Raw genomic sequence first — 19,292 nt, 5'->3', positions numbered from 1 at the left:
TCCCCTCTCCACCTGCTCAGTCCTGACTGAGGTTTTAAAGTCTGGCTTCCTCCATTGCTGATATTCAGGGCTGTGCGTCAGCCACGGGTACGCCGTTTCTGTGTCAGAGATATCAAGTACGTATGTGTGCCTGTTTGCTATTTTAAACCTAGCTAGTCATGCTTACAGACAGGAACTCGGTTGCTGTGCTCAYAATCACTTGATTTATTCTCTAGTGCAGTACAAAAGGTGTACAAATAATACACATATACTCACACAGAGTATTCATGTTGTTCTAAGTTGGATCCTTTCTTCTGTGTCTTGGCTGCCTGGTATTTATATTGTTCATCCATACTGAGTTAACCCTCTCTGCTCTGCCATGTTTTCTCTGTTGCGTTGCCAGGTATGTCGGAGCGGGAGCGTCAGGTGATGAAGAAGCTGAAGGAGGTGGTGGACAAGCAGAGAGACGAGATCCGAGCCAAAGACCGCGAGCTCACGCTCAGGAACGAGGACGTTGAGGCAGTAAGGACAGCAGGATGGGTGCTTGCTTGGGGTAGAACATGTCCCTTTGCACAGACCTAAGATCAGCTAACCCTTCCCCAATCCCAACCTTAACCATYAGGAGGTAGAACACAAAACTGACCTTAGATCAGTGTCAAGGGGAGACTGGGTTAGGGGTCAGGGACTGCTTGTAGGCTATGGGGGAATCTGTTTATTTATTAAAGTGTATTGATTTGATGGATCAATGACCTGACCCTCTCTTTTTCTCTGTTTCCCTCTGTCACATCCCCCTGTACTTCTTCACTCTCTGGGCCCCACGTTCCTCTCTATTCCGCCTGTCTCCTAACTCTCTCTCCGGCTCACTCTACCACCATCTCTTCTTGTCTCTACCCCCTCTTTACCTCCACCCCATCCATCCATCTCCCACCCTGCGTCTCCCTTCCCCTCCATCCCTTCACCTCTCTAGCTCCAGCAGCAGCAGTCTCGTCTGATGAAGATCAACCATGACCTGCGCCACAAGATCTCCGTGGTGGAAGCTCAGGGGAAAGCCCTCATCGAGCAGAAGGTTCGGCGCCTTAGGATGTGTAATGCATATTTTATTACCCRCAGTATTTGCAAAACAAAATAGTTCAGAAGTACTTCAACAATGTATACTGAACAAGAATATAAATGCAACATGCAACAATTTCCACAAGTTGATTTAAGGAAACCAGTCAACTGAAATAACGTGCTCGCCCGCGTCATTGAGCGTATTTCCGAGCTAGTAGACAATGGACCTGATGGGAGCGTCTGCGTAACCAGGCGCTAAAATAGAACTTGGTTATATTTTTGACGCTTGACGAGCTGCAAGTCCCGCCTCTCCCATCTCCTCATTGGTTTTTAGGAGCATATACCTGTAGTGAGGTGCGTACTGGCGGCAGAGAAGTCAGGCGCAGGAGAGCGAAAACTGATTTACAACGGTGTCGTTTAATATCCATAAACCACCRTCCACAATACAAATAAATGGGTCAAACAAAACCCGGTAATACCAGCATACCGTGCACAAGCACTACAAGAAAACAATTACGGACAAGGACAAGGGGGGAGAACAAAGGGTTAAATACACAACATGTAATTGATTGAATAGGAACCAGGAGTGATGGAAGACAAGACAAAACCAATGGAAAATGAAAAGTGGATCAGCGATGGCTAGAAGGTCGGTGACTTCGACCACCGAATGCCGCCCGAACAAGGAGAGGGACCAACTTCGGCGGAAGTCGTGACAATACCCACATGGGTGATTGAAAGATGAACTGAGGTCCACACTCCAGTCCAGTTGGTGGTGGTAATGCACCTTAAAGTTGGTTGCCAACCGCCATATAAAGTCCGAAGATGAAGAAGACTGAAGGTGGAGAGATTACTAGAACTAACTAGGTTTACCCTTTTATGTGTGGATTAATTGTCGGAGTAGAGGACCTTGTGCATTTCAGGTAAAATAACAACCCAATGTTTATATCTCAGGACAAATAAGCTAGCAACAGCAAGCTAGCTAGCTAAATTGCCTTGAATGTTTCATGTGTTTCGACCTGTCCGCAAATTAATATAGTTGGTTCAGAGTTCGTTTTGATATTTCAATCTTTGTGTCCTGATGTGGATGGACAGAATCCACATGCGAGCGATGGAGCACCAGGACGCACGTGCGTGTCCGGTCTAGTCAGCATGTTAGGCCCTAATCTATGGATTTCACATGACTGGGAAGGGGTGCAGCCATGGGTGGGCCTGGGAGAGCATAGGAGCCATCCCCAACCACTGGGGAGCCAGGCCCAGCCAATCAAAATTATTTTTTTCCCACAAAAGGTCTTTATTACAGACAGAAATACTCCTCAGTTTCATCAGCTGTCCAGGTGGCTGGTCTCAGAYGATCCCGCAGGTGAAGAAGGCGGAAGTGGAGGGCTGGCGTGGTTACACGTGGTCTGYGGTTGTGAGACCGGTTGGACGTACTGCCAAATCCTCTAAAATGACGTTGGTAGCGGCTTATGGTAGAGAAATTAACATTCAGTTCTCTTGCAACAGCTCTGGTGGACATTCCTGCAGTCAGCATGCCAATTGCACACTCTGTGCATTTTAGAGTGGCCTTTTATTGTCCCCAGCACAAGATGCACCTGTGTAATCAGATTCTTGATATGCCACACCTGTCAGGTGGATGGATTATCTTGGCAAAGGAGAAATGCTCACTAACAGGGATGTAAACATATTTGTGCACAAAATTTGAGAGAAATAAGCTTTTTGTGCGTATGGAAAATTTATGGTGTCTTTTATTTCAGCTCATTTTTAACATGGAACCAACACTTTACATGTTGCGTTTATATTTTTGTTCAGTGTATTATTATATTTGTATCTTAAGGTGGAACTGGAGGCGGGAGCTCAGGCACGAGTACAGGAAATGGGAGCACTTTCGCACAGGAAAGTGACACGTTTAAGGAGCGCCTGCAAAGGAGACACGCCTTCAGGGTCTAGAGGAGGCCTCCTCCCCAGCCCCCTCCCGCCGCAACAGGTAATAACAACATTCTCCCCAGCCCCCCTCCCTCACACAGGTAAACAACATCTCCCCAGCCCCTCCCTCACACAGGTATAACAACATTCTCCCCAGCCCCCTCCCTCACACACGGTAATAACAACATCCTCCCCAGGCCCCCTCCCTCACACAGGTAATAACAACATCTCCCAGCCCCCCCCTCCCTCACACAGGTAAAACAACATCTCCCCAGCCCCCCTCCCTCACAAGGTAATAACAAACATCTCCCCAGCCCCCTCCCTCACACAGGTAATAACAACATCTCCCCAGCCCCCCTCCCTCACACAGGTAATAACAACATCTCCCCAGCCCCCCTCCCTCACACAGGTAATAACAACATCTCCCCAGCCCCCTCCTCACACAGGTAATAACAACATCTCCCACCCCCTCACACAGGTAATAACAACCATCTCCCAGCCCCTCCCTCACACAGGTAATAACAAACATCTCCCCAGCCCCCTCCCTCCACAGGTAATAACAACATCTCCCCACCCCCTCCCTCACACAGGTAATACACAACATCTCCCCAGCCCCCTCCCTCACACAGGTAATAACAACATCTTCCCAACCCCCCTCCCTCACACAGGTAATAAACAACACTCCCCAGCCCCCTCCCTCATACAGTAATAACAACATCTCCCCAGCCCCCCCCTCACACAGGTAATAACAACATCTCCCCAGCCCCCCTCCCTCACACAGGTAATAACAAACATCTCCCAGCCCCTCCCTCACACAGTAATAACAACATCTCCCCAGCCCCCCTCCTCCACAGGTAATAACAACATCTCCCAGCCCCCTCCCTCACACAGGTAATAACAACATTCCACAGCCCCCCTCCACTCACACAGTATAACACACATCTCCACAGCCCCTCCCTCACACAGGTAATAACAAACACCTCCAGCCCCCTCCCTCACAACAGGTAATAACAACATCTCCACAGCCCCCCCTCCCTCACACAGGTAAATAACACATCTCCCCGCCCCCCTCCCTCACACAGGTTAAATTAAACAACATCCTCCCCAGCCCCTTCCCTCACACAGGTAATAAAACATCTCCACAGCCCTTCTCCCTCACACAGGTATAACAACATCTCCCCAGCCCCTCCTCTCACACAGGAATAACAACACCCTCGCCAGCCCCCCCCTCACACAGGTAATAAACAACATCTCCACAGCCCCCCTCCCTCACACAGGATAATAACCAACATCTCCCCAAGCCCCCCTCCCTCACCACAGGTAATAACAACATCTCTCCCAGGCCCCCCCCCTCACACAGGTAATAACAACATCTCCCCAGCCCCCCTCCCTCACACAGGTAATAAACATTTCCCCACCCCCCTCCTCACACAGGTAATAACAACATCTCCCCAGCCCCCCTCCCTCACACAGGTAATAAAACATCTCCCCAGCCCCCTCCTCACACAGGTAATAACAACATCCTCCACAGCCCCCTCCCTCACCACAGTAAATACAACATCTCCACAGCCCCCTCCCTCACACAGTAATAACAACATCTCCCACCCCCCTCCCTCGACCACAGGTAATAACAACACCTCCCCAGCCCCCTCCCTCACACAGGTAATAACAACCATCTCCCCAGCCCCCCTCCCTCACACAGGTAATAACAAATCCTCCCCACCCCCCTCCCTCACACAAGTAATAACAACATCTCCCCAGCCCCCCTCCCTCACACAGGTAATAACAACAATCTCCCCAGCCCCCCTCCCTCACACCGTAATAAACACATCTCCCCAGCCCCCCTCCCTCACACAGGTAATAACAACATCTCCCCAGCCCCCTCCCTCACACAGGTAATAACAACATTCTCCCCAGCTCCCTCCCCTCACACAGGTAATAACAACATCTCCCCAGCCCCCTCCCTCACACAGGTAATAAAACAATCTCCCCACCCCCCTCCCTCACACAGGTAATAACAACATCTCCCCAAGCCCCCCCTTCACACAGAGGTAATAACAACAATTCCCAGCCCCCCCCTCCCTACACCAGGTAATTAACACAACATCTCCACAGCCCCCCTTTCCCTCACACAGGTAATTAATAGACATTTTCCCACGCCCCCCTCCCACGCCACAGGTAATAACAACGCATCTCCCCTAGCCCCCTCCCCACGCACAGGTTAATAGACATTCCCCAGCCCCCCTCCGCGGCACAGGTAATAACAACACCTGCTCAGGTCGGCAGAACCAGCCAGGCACACTGGCAGCTACACAGTTAAGGCTCACCTGCACAGGTAACTACACAGTTATTACAGGTAGACTTGCCCCCAGCAGCCCTATGTGCTACATTATAACCCTGTCTTTTCTTTCCACATCTATGAGAGAATCTTTGCAGCCTGAGTCAGTTTATAGCAGTCTGACTGACAGCCTGTAGAGCCGGAGTCTCTGCCTCCTTGGAAAACATGACCTGGCTATCATATGAGGGGTGGGAGGTGGAGGGAAGGGGGGCAGGACGGAAATAGCCCCGCTCTCTACCCCTCCACAGCCAGCTAGCCAGCCAACCAGCATGCAAGCCAGAGACATGTAGAGAGAGACAGAAAGGCAGCCAGACAATTCAGGACAGCTAAAAKTGACCTGGCAATGACCTTTGTAGTCACATGCACACCAAACTGGTTTAMTGGTAGCCAAATGAAAAACAGATTTTTCACAGTCTTCGTACAGAAAGTGGAACACATATCACCCACAGTACTCTGCAGCAACATTTATGTTGYCACTTTTCTTTTACAATGACTAACCCTCGATAAAGGTACAATACAAAAAATGTCTCCCCCTCACAGCCTGGTAGCCCCTGCTCCTCAGAGGTGGGGGCTCAGGGTGTGGGCTGGCCAGAACCAGACAGACACTACCACCCTGAGCTGATGTTGGGGGGGTACGATCCGGCCCCGCGCCTCCCGTCCCTGGATGACGATGATGAGGATGTAGAGGAAGAGGCAGTGTTGCTATGGGTAACACCGTTGTGCTAGCTAGCTAGCCGCCCCCAGAATGGTGTGTTTGCCGTGACCTCTAACCTTTGCACCACACACTGTCCCCTTAAACAGTGTTCTATTGATGCTGCTATCGCTAGAGCACAGAGTTGAGATGCTGCCTCATTCACCTGTACGCGTGTGGGGTTGGGAAGTTTGATTGCATTTCAAGGGCTGTGTTTTTGATTCAGCCAACCTTGAGTCAGTGAACCCTTTTCCCTAACTTTACCACATGGGTGTGTGTTTGAGAGGAAGAGGAAGAGTGAGGTGTTGTGTACGCATACGGTATGTGTTGGAGTATGCGTATAGTCGGCGTGTGTGTCGGGGTGTGTTATAAACGTGCACAGTGTGTATGTGGGAGTGTGTGTGCGTCCTCCTGCCTGCAGTTCTACTACCCCAGTGTGAGCACCCTAACKGTTGATTTTGACGGCACAGAGCATGTGTGAGTTAAGTATCCCTGTGCCAACTATGTCAGACTGTGTGTGTGTGTGTGTGTGCGTGTGAGAACCAACTGTCCCTACACCCACTGGGCCAGACCGTACCACTGCAGCTCTCACCTCTAAACATAGACTGCTCTGACACCCCTGTAACAGCACATGGACTAGTCCCTGMAACACACGTCATAGCAGAGTATGTAGTTTGTACCAAGAGAACCTCGGAACACAAGCTCAGCCTGTAACGGTTATAGCATGACTGTCCTTAGAGCCTCTTTTTTCACAYGTCATTTGCTACAGAGTGGCTTATGACTGTTTTCTGCATGACTGACCTCTGTTGGTTGCATGCAGTGAGTTAGTCTGAAGTATCTCAACCTGAGGTGCACTTCTGGCTGTAGGGAATGAAGGAAGGAAGGAGAGAAGGGTGCATTTCTTAAGTATTGGAACAGGGCCCAGTGTCTGACCTACAGTTCTCTTCCTGTGCCACTAGGAGGCGATGTGTGATGAGGACACACCTGCTCTGTTCCAACACTTTACCAAGGTATCCCTCCTTCCTGCCTGTCCTCTATTCCTTCCTTTCCTTTCTTCCTTCGTCCCATGGTGTAATGTGGCTGTACCTCACTAGGAGGCGCTATGTGATGAGGAGGGGGGAGGCCTGGACCAGAAGGATCCCAACAGGCCCCGGTTCACACTGCAGGAGCTGAGAGACGTTCTGCACGAGAGAAACGAGCTCAAGTCCAAAGTGTTCATGCTGCAGGAGGAGATCGCCTACTACAAAAGGCAGCCCTATTTATTTTCACCATACAAACAGAACATGTTTTTAAATTTTTTAACAATCAATCAGATGAGATTAACACAAGTTGTCAGGTTAAACTTAAGAAGTTAAAAGTTAACAATACTGGAGTCAACAATATTGACAATGATGATGGTGGAGTGATGACTGTTCTTCCTCTCTCTCCAGTGAAGAGGCGGAGGACGAGACCGGCACCCCTACTCCTTCCCCTTCCCCCGAACAACTGAGGGCACGGCCCCGGCCCAACGCACAGCCCGAGTCAGGAATCAAACGCCTGTACGTACCACACACCCGCAGATACGCTGGATTCTGATCTACACCAAACTGGGTGTGGTTTAGAGTATCCACCAGCTGGCAACACACCAGTAACGTATCTCACAGCGGAAGGAAATGCATCAAATGGGCTGTGTTTGATGTGGTCCCTCTCTTCCCTCTCCCTCTCTCTCTATCTTCGCTTGTCTTTCTGTGAATGTGTGTGTGTTTATGTGTGCGTGTGTGGGTGTGTGTGTGTGTGTGTGTGTGTGTGTGTGTGTGTGTGTGTGTGTGTGTGTGTGTGTGTGTGTGTGTGTGTGTGTGTGTGTGTGTGTGTGTGTGTGTGTGTTGTGTGTGTGTGGTGTGTGTGTGGTGTGTGTGTGTGTACCTCTGTTTGACAGGATCTTCACAGCCATAATGCCGATGGTGGCAGCTGGGTTGATTTCAGATGACCCCACTTTACAGCCAATCAGACGTCTCATATCCCTTGTACGACCCCTGTCATTGGTTGGCCTCTGTGTCACTCACTGTCTTAGCTAACACCYTCTTCCCCCTGTATGTCGTATTGGTGGGGCCAGGAGTTTTTCCTGACTTTGTGATCTGACCAGTAAAAACTCTGGGCCCTGGTTATCGCACCTGCATGGACCCTCTCATCCGCTGTAGATGTTTGTATTCTGATTGGCTGACTGTGGGGCTATCTAAATCACTGTCCAATGGAAAGATGGTAGATCATTWAAATCAGCCAGTCAGAATAGGGTGTGTATTCACTTCCTGTCCCGTTTTCGATTCACTAACAGATTTTTTMTAACTATTGCTTTTCCTCTGCTTCTGTTGCTTTGTGCATATAACTCTAACCATGATGCACTTTGTCTTATCTCAGAACTCACTGTGTAGAAATGCATCTCAGTTCTCTGTATTTTAACAGTTATAACCACAGAACTCTAAAGTCATGAGAGACTAAAGAATATGTCTGGAGGACATAGGGCAACAATGACGCTGGGTAGTGAAGTCCACTTTTTTGTCTCTCTTTTCTCTGTACTTTTCCATCCTCGCTTCCTCTCCTCTCTCAGGTTTAGCTTCTTCTCTCGCGACAAGAGGCGGAACTCCCAGCGGAATGCACAGTTTGAAGACAGCTTCAGCTCGTGGGCGGGAAAGGATGAGGTGTACACCGAACAGGCCCAGGAGGCTTTGCAGCACATATAGGGCACGTTCCTCTGACCAGGCGTTGTTGACGCCTGCCAGATCTTACAACGCATGGATAGGTATTTTAAGTATCAGCTACYACATCACATGTTATAGCAATCTGTCAGGCGATGAAATAGTCAATGACGKGGCACGCAACCATTGGTTGATGCGTGCAAYGTCTTACCAGGAGAACGTGACGTAGTGATTGGACAGCGCTTTATGATGAGGTCACTCAGAACCATCTCACTGTAATGCCCCGCCCATGCCCACCATGTGAGCTGCAGCAGCACTTAAGGGACAGTTCGAAATTTACTGCGGTGGGGAGTTGGTCCAAAATAGGGGAGGGTTGTCAAACATATTTTTTTGCTTTGGGGAGGGTTGTGTAATTTTTTTATTGGGCACAGGGGAGGGTGGTGTATTTTTTCCCTGGTTTACATTCCCCATTTTGCAGGATTGACTATATAATGTCTTCCATATAGTCACATTTCCTCATCCGCTTGCTTGTGCCTCCCCTATCAAGGTGTTTTGGTACTTCCCTTATGCACTACGCTTTTCTGCATGATTACTATACAGTCAACTCTATCCTGCCCTCTATACACAGTGACAATAGTGGTAGGTGGATCTGCAATAAGTTAACTAGCAATCATACCACACATAAAATCATTCAAATCTGCACCGATTTTCAATATAAATTCACAAGAACAAAAACGAATAGCTGATAGGCAGTAGAGAGGCCAGGGGCATCATTGCGCAGGAAAGAACAGTCAAGACATGATATATGCAGCTCAAAAAGCTTCTCCTATTCATCTTGTTTAGGCCAAACACATTTTATCTACTATATAACTGATTCCCCTCTTCACAGTTCTAAAAATAGTAAAACGTTTAATAAAATAGTGACGAATTTAATTCAAATGAGTCGATTCTTTTAAATGATTCTTTTTTACCAACTGAACGATGTGCTTCGCCAGGTCGCAGTTGTAAATGAGAACTTGTTCTCAACTGGCCTACCTGGTTAAATAAAGGKGAAATAAAAATTGTACAGTAGTAGTTGGGGTTAAATTGTGGTGAATCGAATCATGGGAATCGAAATAATAATTTGAGAATCGCAAATAATAAAAACAATTTAGCTGTAGCCGTCCTTTCGAATTGTTGTCGACGCAAAACTCTTTGTTGATACTTTAAGTTGATTTGGACATTCAATTTATGGGACGTTGCAACTCAATAGATGCTAGTAGTCAGCCTGAAWTACACACTTCTAATGGGAAGAMTATAACATCCACGGTGCATGCTGAAACAGTCATTTACAATGCTGAAACAGTCATTTACAATGCTGAAACAGTCATTTACAATGCTGAAACAGTCATTTACAACATTTTTAAATGTTGACTGCAAAAGTAGGCCTACCTGGCAGAATGATATATCATGAAGATTGGTATCAATCGGGTGCACATTTGTTTTGCATACTCTGCCATCACATGTGCCGTACAGAAACCTGACAGAAACACCGCTAGCCTAACACAAATGTACTGTGAGTAAAACTTAGCTGGGACATGCTTTCAATGGTGTTCTCCAACACCTGAAACCAATATTGTGGATTAGGAGGGTACCCTGACTGGGACTCAAACCCTGGTCCCTGTGACTGTCATTCCAAAACCATTATACTGTCACARTCCTCGCTGTATGAGCCATGATACAATTAATACCAAGTGGGTTAACCCTATTGGCACGATGCATATGGTGTTTGCCTTTGACGCCAGTGACCGGGTTTCACTTCCTTGGTGTCAAAATTGGGAATACAAAGAGGCTAAAATCTCTTGGTGAGGCCGCTAGGTCTTGCACAACGTTTTTTTTTGTATTAATAAAAGGGGTACAACTTTTATTTCATTTTTTATTATGAATATATTTTTATTCGCTGTCTCGCATCAAATAAATCCATTATTTAGTTAATTACATYTGTATGGGCTTGGGGACAATACATGATTCTACCAAGACTAGCCTACAACACCACAATGCAATGATTATAAGGTCTACAAAGGCACAGTACAGGRCAGTCTGGCTGTATTTTTACTTCTGATACTGATGCGCTGTCTGTTGCCGATCGTCATTCTCCCAGCAGGACTTATTCGGGGAAGTTTAAAGCGCGTTCTGCCTCCTTTCCGATCTGATCGGCTATTCCTCGAWCCTAACGCTTCAATATAGGCTAAATATTTGTCATTTAACTTTTAAAATGTATTACCTTTTATATGTGGCATAACCACAACCAGTCAACAATGTTTTAATCTGATTAGTTTACTTCAAAGGTCTCCTGTAGGCTACCTGCGCATGTTCATCCACTCGAATATAATTCCAGCATCCAAACTGCAACGGACATTCGATCTGTTACAAAGCACCAAAAAGTTTCATGACATTCGGAGATTGTCAAGCCAAGCGATCGACACTGAGTAGGAAGGGATGTATTTTCCGTTTGTCGAGATTTACATACTCTATTTGATTTTGGTGTTGAAAACGCAAACCATGATGAAACGCTCAAAGTCGGTAATCGGTGTGCAGTTATTTGTTTCTTATTGGTTGTGTGCGGTGCATTGGCAAAGAAACTTGTTAGTCTAACATTTGTTGCATACGTTTGATATAATTAGAAATATAGCATCAAAATGTTGAAAATCTGATTCCCCCCTAGCTGATCATTGTCTGCAGCCGGCTCTGATCGTAGTGTAATGAGTCAGGCAAGAAGAGTGATGAGCTTGTGAACCCTCAACCTTCTGGCCCGTAGCCCTACGTCGCATCGACTGTGCCACAAAACATGCTGAAGTCGATATTCATGTTTATAAACACAGGGTTGCTACAGTTATTGTTATTTATGGTGGTAATCATTCTTTTTGAGTACATTTTCTGCGGTGCGGGGGGGGGGGGGCAATACATTTTGAACTGTCCCTGAAAGCATCGTAATGGTCAGCTCACTTCACAGTACAGCACATCAGCTCYAAGTCACAGAGTAATTCAGTCATTCACCCAGCATCTAGAATAGTGTTTCCTAACCTCCTTTGTCAGTGAACTCCTTGCCTTGGGACTGTGGTTAGTGTGCAGTAGCGCTGCATGGGTAAAATCACTGCAGAAGCCAAGACATACCCCCCCCCTCCCATACTACAACCTATGCGTTGTGATAATTGCGTTGTTTGCTCTATAACCTGTTCGTTCATGTGCCTTGCGACCGTGATATATAGGCCTAAAGGCCGAGACAATAAGACACAGTGGCAGAATAAATTCAACCACACATTTGTTTCATCACAAAACMGGAGAGCAACTTCTGTCCAGTGAAGTCCACAAAGCATATCGCACATAACAAACCGTTACATGACCTAACAGCATGGTCAAGCAAGTTAAATGTTTTCCGACAGTTTCGGACCACTAAACAACTATYGATTTAGAACCACGGAGAGTTACCGCAAGTCGTAAAGAAAACAGGAGCTGCCTCCACTATTCCAGCAACATTACTGTGCCTGCTGCAGTATAGTGGGATTTTATGACATTGCTGCTTCTAAGTGAMAGGACAGAGAGAGTTGAGGGTGAAGAGGAACAGATTCCGTTTGACTTCTGRAARAAAAAAAAAMTCCCTAAAGCCTTTATTTATCCAAAAGTGAAACCCAGGAAAATTGACAGATGCACAGAGCGGTTCCCTTTATGTTTGAACGGACAGAGACACAGTAGGTGTAAGAGAGAGACAAGAGTCAGGCTTGGTAGGCTTGTGGAAAGTACATAAAGTATGGTTGACAGGTCAGAGGAGAGCGAGATGGAGGAACCACGTCAGAAACAACAGAAAGAKAATCACGAGTCACAGGTTTTAGAGAGAGAGGAGGAGAGTTATGTCCAGTAAAGAAACCGAATACGGACCGAGATGTAGCAGACGCTGATTAATCATCATACCCCCTTGACCTTGAGCTCGACCAGTCATGTCCTCAGAGGCAGCTAGGGGGCGCTGTGGCTAGGCCCCTCTCACCAGCACTGGCTAAAAGGTGTGTGAACATGCAGTATGTGGTGGCTTTTTTATTTAACAGATTGGCATTGTACATAAAATAATACGTGTTACTGGGTTTTGAGTTGGGATTTTTGAATTKCACATCTGGAACATCCTGCCTATTCCTTGACTGATCAAACTAGATGGTTGGTAACTATTCTCAATACAACTATTTTGCTTCCCCARCAACATGCTCTGCCAAATACATACTGTTGTTAGAAGTTTGGGAAGCCTTTTTAGAATAAAATTCCCAAATTTGAGGTTTTATATTTTTCAAATGGTGAATTAAGCACATAAAGTTATAGTTTTACAATGTCTTATGGAAAGAGTATTTTTGTTTTGAATTAATTTAACCAGATGCTACTTGCTGCTGCTTTTTTGTTTTCTGTCATTTTATGGTGCCTTCAGGACTAGCCAMGTGGTGTACATATGAAGCAAAAGTAAACTGTTTGATATATAAMATKTGAATGGGCGCCATGTTGGAACCAAATGTGACAAGACAAGACAAACAACACTCAATTTAGATGCAAATTTACAATGTTGTYGTGGAATATTTGGTTCAAACATGGAGAGTAGTTTGCCAAACTCTGTGCTATGGCTGCAAGATGGTTTGTGAGAAGCAAAATGGTCAGTGTGGACGAGGGAGCTTTTGGATCCTGAGGAGTAGTTCTGACTCCGTCAATCAGACATGATGCTTCAGCCTGACTATGAGAACATTGACACTATTCTTATGACTGAAGAACTGTTAAATCATTTATTTTAGAATGCCAGAGACAAAATGAAAGTGCAAAAATAGGGCAACGCTTATTGTGACAAAAAGGATTAATAGTGAAGGGAAATTATATCTTGTCTGCTGGTGGCAACATCTACAACATAATTTACACATAAAGGGAAATAAATAATACAGTATTGTTATCTGAASATGGGCAGATGTGTCATCATGTACAAACTTCATGGACCCCCTTCACACCTGGTGGTAGATTTCTATTGTAAGGATTCCAGATATGATGAATGTCTCGTTGTTTTGATACAGCTTGTTGCMTTTTATTCAAATATGCCCTGTCAATAAACATTGTGATCCCCAGAATGTTTCATGTCAACTTTCTTCAGAAACACATAGAGTCAAAAACATCATTTCTAAAAAATTAAAAATAAACTTTATCCATTGCATCAATGCTAACCAGTATTTTACAAAATGTACAGTACCAGTCAAAAGTTTGGACACACTCATTCAAGGGTTTTTCTTTATTTTAATATTTACTACATTGTAGAATATTAGTGAAGACATCACAACTATGAAATAACACATACGGAATCATGTAGTAACCAAAAAATTGTTAAACAAATCTAAATATACTTTAAATTTGAGATTCTTCAAAGTAGCCACCCTTTGCCTTAATGACAGCTGTGAACACTCTTGGCAATCTCTCAACCAGCTTCATGAGGTAGTCACCTGGAATGCATTTAAATGAACAGGTGCCTTGTTAAAAGTTAATTTGTGGAATTTATTTCCTTCTTAATGCGTTTGAGCCAATCCATTGTGTTGTGACAAGGTAGGGGTGGTATACAGAAGATAGCCCTATTTGGTAAAAGACCAAGTCCATATTATGGAAAGAACAGCTCAAATAAGCAAAGAGAAACGACAGTCCATCATTACTTTAAGACATGAAGGGCAATCAATCTGGAAAATTTCAAGAACTTTGAATGTTTCTTCAAGTGCAGTTGCAAAAATCATCAAGCGCTATGATGGCCGTCAGCGAAGTGGAGGTGTTGTTTCCTACCTTCACCACCTGGAGRCGACCCGTCAGGAAGTCCAGGACCCAGTTGCACTGGGTCTCAACCCAGGGCCCCAAACTTAATGATGAGCTTKAGGGCACTATGGTGTTGAATGCTGAGCTATAGTCAATGAACAGCATTCTTATATAGATATTCTTCTTGTCCAGATGGGATAGGGCAATGGGCAGAGCGATGGTGATGGCATCGTCTGTGGATCTATTTGGGCGGTAAGCAAGTTGAAGTGGGTCTAGGGTGGCATGTAAGGTAGAGGTGATATTATCCTTGACTAGTCTCTCAAAGCACTTCATGATGACAGAAGTGAGTGCTATGGGGCGATAGTCATTTAGTTCAGTTACCTTTGCTTTCTTGGGTACAGGAACAATGGTGGAAGCAAGTGGGGACAGCAGACTGGGATAGGGAGAAATTTAATATGTCCGTAAACACTCCAGTCAGCTGGTCTGCGCATGCTCTGAGGATGTGGCTAGGAATGCTGTCTGGGCCGGCAGCCTTGCGAGGGTTAACACGCTTTAATGTCTTACGTTGGCCATGGAGGAGAGCCCACAGTCCTTGGTAGCGGGCTGCGGCGGTGGCACTGTGTTATCCTCAAAGTGGACGAAGAAGGGGTTTAGCTTGTCCGGGGTCCAYGACGTAACTGGTTTTCCCTTTGTAGTCCGTGATTGTCTGTAGACCCTTCCACATACGTCTCGTGTCKGAGCCGTTGAATTGCGACTCCACTTTGTCTCTGTACTGACGTTTTGYCTGTTTGATTGCCTTAYGGARGGAATAACTACACTGTTTGTTTCCRGTCAYATTCCCAGTCACCTTGCCATGGTTAAATGCAGTGGTTATTCTCAGAGGCTACCCGGAACATATCCCAGGTCGTGTGATCAATACAATCTTGAAGCATGGATTCCGATTGGTCAGACCAGCGTTGAACAGGTCTTAGCACGGGTCCTTCCTTTTTTCAGGTCTCTCCASATATGCTTCATCGGGTTCAAGTCCGGGCTCTGGCTGGGCCACTCAAGGACATTCAGAGACTTGTCCTGAAGCCACTCCTGCGTTGTCTTGGCTGCGTGCTTAAGGTTGTTGTCCTTTTGGWAGGTGAACCTTCACCTCAGGCTGAGGTCCTGAGYGCTCTGGAGCASGTTTTCATCAAGGATCTCTCGGGACTTTGCTCCATTCATCTTTGCCTCGATCCTGACCAGTCTCCCAGTCCCTGCTGCTGAAAAACATCCCCACAGCATGATGCTGACACCACCATGCTTCACCGTAGGAAGGGTGCCAGGTGTCCTCCAGATGTGACAATTGGTATTCAGACTAAAGAGGTCAATCTTGGTTTCATCAGACCAGAGAGTTCTTTAGGTTCCTTTTGGCAAACTCCAAGTGGGCTGTCATGTGCCTTTTACTGAGGAGTGTCTTCCGTCTGGCCACTTTACCACAAAGGCCTGATTGGTGGAGTGCTGCAGAGATGGTTGTTCTTCTGGAAGGTTCTCCCATCTCCACAGAGGAACTCTGGAGCGCTGTCAGAGTGACAATCGGGTTCTTGGTCACCTCCCTGAGCAAGGCCCTTCTCCCCCGATTGCCCTGTTTGGCCGGGTAGCAAGCTATAGGAAGAGTCTTGGTGGTTCCAAACTTCTCCCATTTAAGAATGATGGGGGCCACTGTGTTCTTGGGGACCTTCAATTATGTAGAAATGTTTTGGTACCCTTCCTCAAATCTGTGCCTCGACAAAATCCTGTCTCAGAGCTTTACAGACAATTCCTTCGACCTCAGGGCTTGGTTTTTGCTCTGACATGCACTGTCAACTGTGGGACCTTATATAGACAGGTGTATGCCTTTCCTAATCATGTCCAATCAATAGAATTTACCAAAGGTGGACTCCAATCAAGTTGTAGAAACCTCTCAAGGATGATCAATGGAAACAGGAGGCACCTGAGCTCAATTTCAAGTCTTATAGCAAAGGGTCTGAATACTTATGTAAATAAGGTATTTCTGTTTTTTATTTTTAATACATTTTCAAAAAATGTCTCACTTTGTCAGTATGGGGTATTGTGTTTAGATTGATCAGGAAAAATGTTTTTAATACATTTTAGAAAAAGGCTGTAACGTAACAAAATGTGGAAAAAGTCAAGGGGTCTGAATACTTTCCGAATGCACTGTATGTGGAGGCAGTGAAAATAGCAGAAGGAGTGAGTAGAGAKGAGATGGTAGTGGATGCCATGCAGGAGAAGGATCCTGACCCATTAATAGTGAAGAAGGTGGACTTTGTTGTGTTTATAACGCAGGTCGTAAATTGCACTAGTCAAACTAATAAAAAATCTAACAGATCTACAGGTCTATATAATTATCAAACATACATTAGTCATGGCAAGGAACATACATTAGTCATGGCAAGGAAACACAAAATGATCTTTAAGTAATACAATTGTAGGCAGAAGTTGATACAGAGTACAGTTTATGATAGCTCTCCCCAGGTTCTGCAAAATGTCTAAGACATCYTGTAAYTCATATAGCCTYCCCAGTCCTCCTTGCGTGACTTTCTCTGGCAACAACATTTGAATAAATCTAACCTCCCCCTGACAGCAGCAACCATCTTGTCAGCAATTAAAAKCTCAGAAGTGGGTTTAACTGAAACTTGATCTTTCATCACAAGTATAGGGTCATAACAAGGTGAACGAGTCCAAGCATCTTCTGACAGKWGGCTGTTTTCATCAGGCCTGCRGCAGCCTTGTGTTCTCAGGAAACCAGTCGTATTCTCAGAACCTCAGWTAGCCACGGTGGGGCCCGGACAGGAAGTGTATGAGCGTAGGCGTTTCCACCTTCTGATAGTGTCTGAATGGCACAACATTCAAAACAGGTGTTAACACACACACACAGAGGTCTCCTAAAGACGAGACCTTACAGTTTATCGTAACACAATTTATTAACCCTTTAAAAGGTATGAGGCCTTGGTTTAACCCCTTCAACATCATTGTAGATCTCCAGAACTTTACAGCCAACATTTTACAGGGAGTTCTGAATGAAGAGGTTCCACCTCCCAGGTTCCCGAGCCTGTGGAGAGATCTGAATAGTACAGGTTGTTACTTTTGTTTGAAATTCAAGGTAGTAGTGTGAATTTGGTTAGTGTTTTTGTTCATCCAAAACATAAATCGTTTTTCTGGGTGTTTTTTTACTACCCCGTACAATACATACATACTCTCCATTACTCTTAAAAAAAAAAAAAAATCGGTATTAGCACAGTATACATGATCCCAAATCTAGCTCCAAGACGGCGGCAATTTGGAAAAACTAAAAGGTAGATTGTGTTTATTTACTGGCACATTAAACCACGTTGCGTGCCGTAGTTTAAAGAACTCTGTGGGTAGTGCTAAAAACAATGACATGATATCATAATTCTTCTATCATACAGTAATGCACCTTCAACATCATTATTATTGTTTTTAAAAAAAACGGTGTGCGTGTGCTTGGTTATATAATCCGATAAATATTGTGGTGTACAGCAGGTCAGCCACCAGGAGGAGGCTCGTCGAGGCCTGGTGACAGACGGAGTTTACATCACGAGGCGATGGCTTCCTCTGCTGGACGTGGGGGGAAGAGAGGTTACTCCTGTTAAATTGTGCTCAGTCCCAGGGATAACAAAGGGAGCTCAGCAAGACCCGGAGCCCAGAAGACGGTATCCCGGAGAGACCTATTCTTTTCTTTTTGTTTGTTATTTAAATAAACATCCTTGAAACCGAGCTAATCCTACTCTGTCCGTGTCTGATCTGTGTAAACGTCTTGACCAAACCCCCTGGTCTGCCACAATATGCATTTTTACATTTACATTTTAAGTCATTTAGCAGACGCTCTTATCCAGAGCGACTTACAAATTGGAAAGCTCATACATATTCATCCTGGTCCCCCCGTGGGGAATGAACCCACAACCCTGGCGTTGCAAGCGCCATGCTCTACCAACTGAGCCACACGGGACCATTTTGAATCCAACTTCTGTATAATCCAAACTATGGCTAAAGCTCACTTTGCTCGTGTCGGGGAAATGAAATGTACATTTATTTGTATATTTCTCCNCACTTTGCTCGTGTCGGGGAAATGAAATGTACATTTATTTGTATATTTCTCCAGTGCCCTTAACAAAATAACTATACATTTTTGTTGATATTCCCTCCCCCCTTAACAATTTTTATCTGCTGATGTGTACCTTTTCCAGGTCCAGCCGTAGTCCCCACTATTTAATTATAATTTTTTTTACCTTTATTTAACTAGGCAAGTCAGTTAAGAACAAATTCTTATTTTCAATGGCAGCCTAGGAACAGTGGGTTAACTGCCTTGTTCAGAATGACAGATTTTAACCTTGTCAGCTTGGGGATTTGATCTTGCAACCTTTCAATAACTAGTCCAATGCTCTAACCACTAGGCTACCTGCCACCCCGTTGTACACCAAGGGACTTTTATCAGGACCTCATGGAAGTCCAAAGTAATAGATAAAGAAAACTKACCGTCACAGTGTCTTTGACCTGAAATTATATAAAGAGGTATGGGATTTATTTCATACTCCTGTCCAGAGGCTGTCAACCTGCCAGTCTCTGAGTCACCACTTTGTGGTACATGATGAAGAGAAGCAAGTCGTCAAAGAAGCCTAGCAGGCCGAACAAGGCATGAAGTCCAGCGAAGAGGCCAGGTAGACCAGACACAAATATGGGTACAGGACATCCAGAAGTTGGCCCCCCATGGAGAACATCTYCCTGAAGGCGTGGCACAGCAGCGTGGGGAAGTCCCGCAGTCGATCCACGAGAGATCTGGGCTGGCCTGAGAACCACCGGTTGT

At 45.6% G+C, this 19,292-nt stretch overlaps 1 protein-coding gene across 1 annotated transcript in view; it reads left to right on the top strand.

Annotated features, from left to right (window-relative positions):
• Window positions 1-13,779, top strand: part of LOC111962825 (RILP-like protein 1) — a 24,717-nt gene extending 10,938 nt beyond the window's left edge. Inside the window, exons 2-12 of the mRNA XM_070443254.1 lie at window positions 370-501; window positions 947-1,045; window positions 2,864-3,013; window positions 3,362-3,430; window positions 3,543-3,581; window positions 3,734-3,843; window positions 5,800-5,998; window positions 6,941-6,991; window positions 7,076-7,230; window positions 7,412-7,519; window positions 8,566-13,779. Coding sequence (XP_070299355.1) covers window positions 370-501; window positions 947-1,045; window positions 2,864-3,013; window positions 3,362-3,430; window positions 3,543-3,581; window positions 3,734-3,843; window positions 5,800-5,998; window positions 6,941-6,991; window positions 7,076-7,230; window positions 7,412-7,519; window positions 8,566-8,698 — 1,245 coding nt within the window. The 3' untranslated portion in view covers window positions 8,699-13,779. The remainder of the gene's footprint in view (window positions 1-369; window positions 502-946; window positions 1,046-2,863; window positions 3,014-3,361; window positions 3,431-3,542; window positions 3,582-3,733; window positions 3,844-5,799; window positions 5,999-6,940; window positions 6,992-7,075; window positions 7,231-7,411; window positions 7,520-8,565) is intronic.
• Window positions 13,780-19,292: the final 5,513 nt, after the last annotated feature.

Source organism: Salvelinus sp. IW2-2015, linkage group LG4q.1:29, assembly GCF_002910315.2.
Source record: "Salvelinus sp. IW2-2015 linkage group LG4q.1:29, ASM291031v2, whole genome shotgun sequence".
NCBI classification, from domain to species: domain Eukaryota; kingdom Metazoa; phylum Chordata; class Actinopteri; order Salmoniformes; family Salmonidae; genus Salvelinus; species Salvelinus sp. IW2-2015.
The sequence above is the reverse complement of the archived record's forward strand: the minus strand, read 5'-3'. Positions and strand labels throughout refer to the sequence as shown.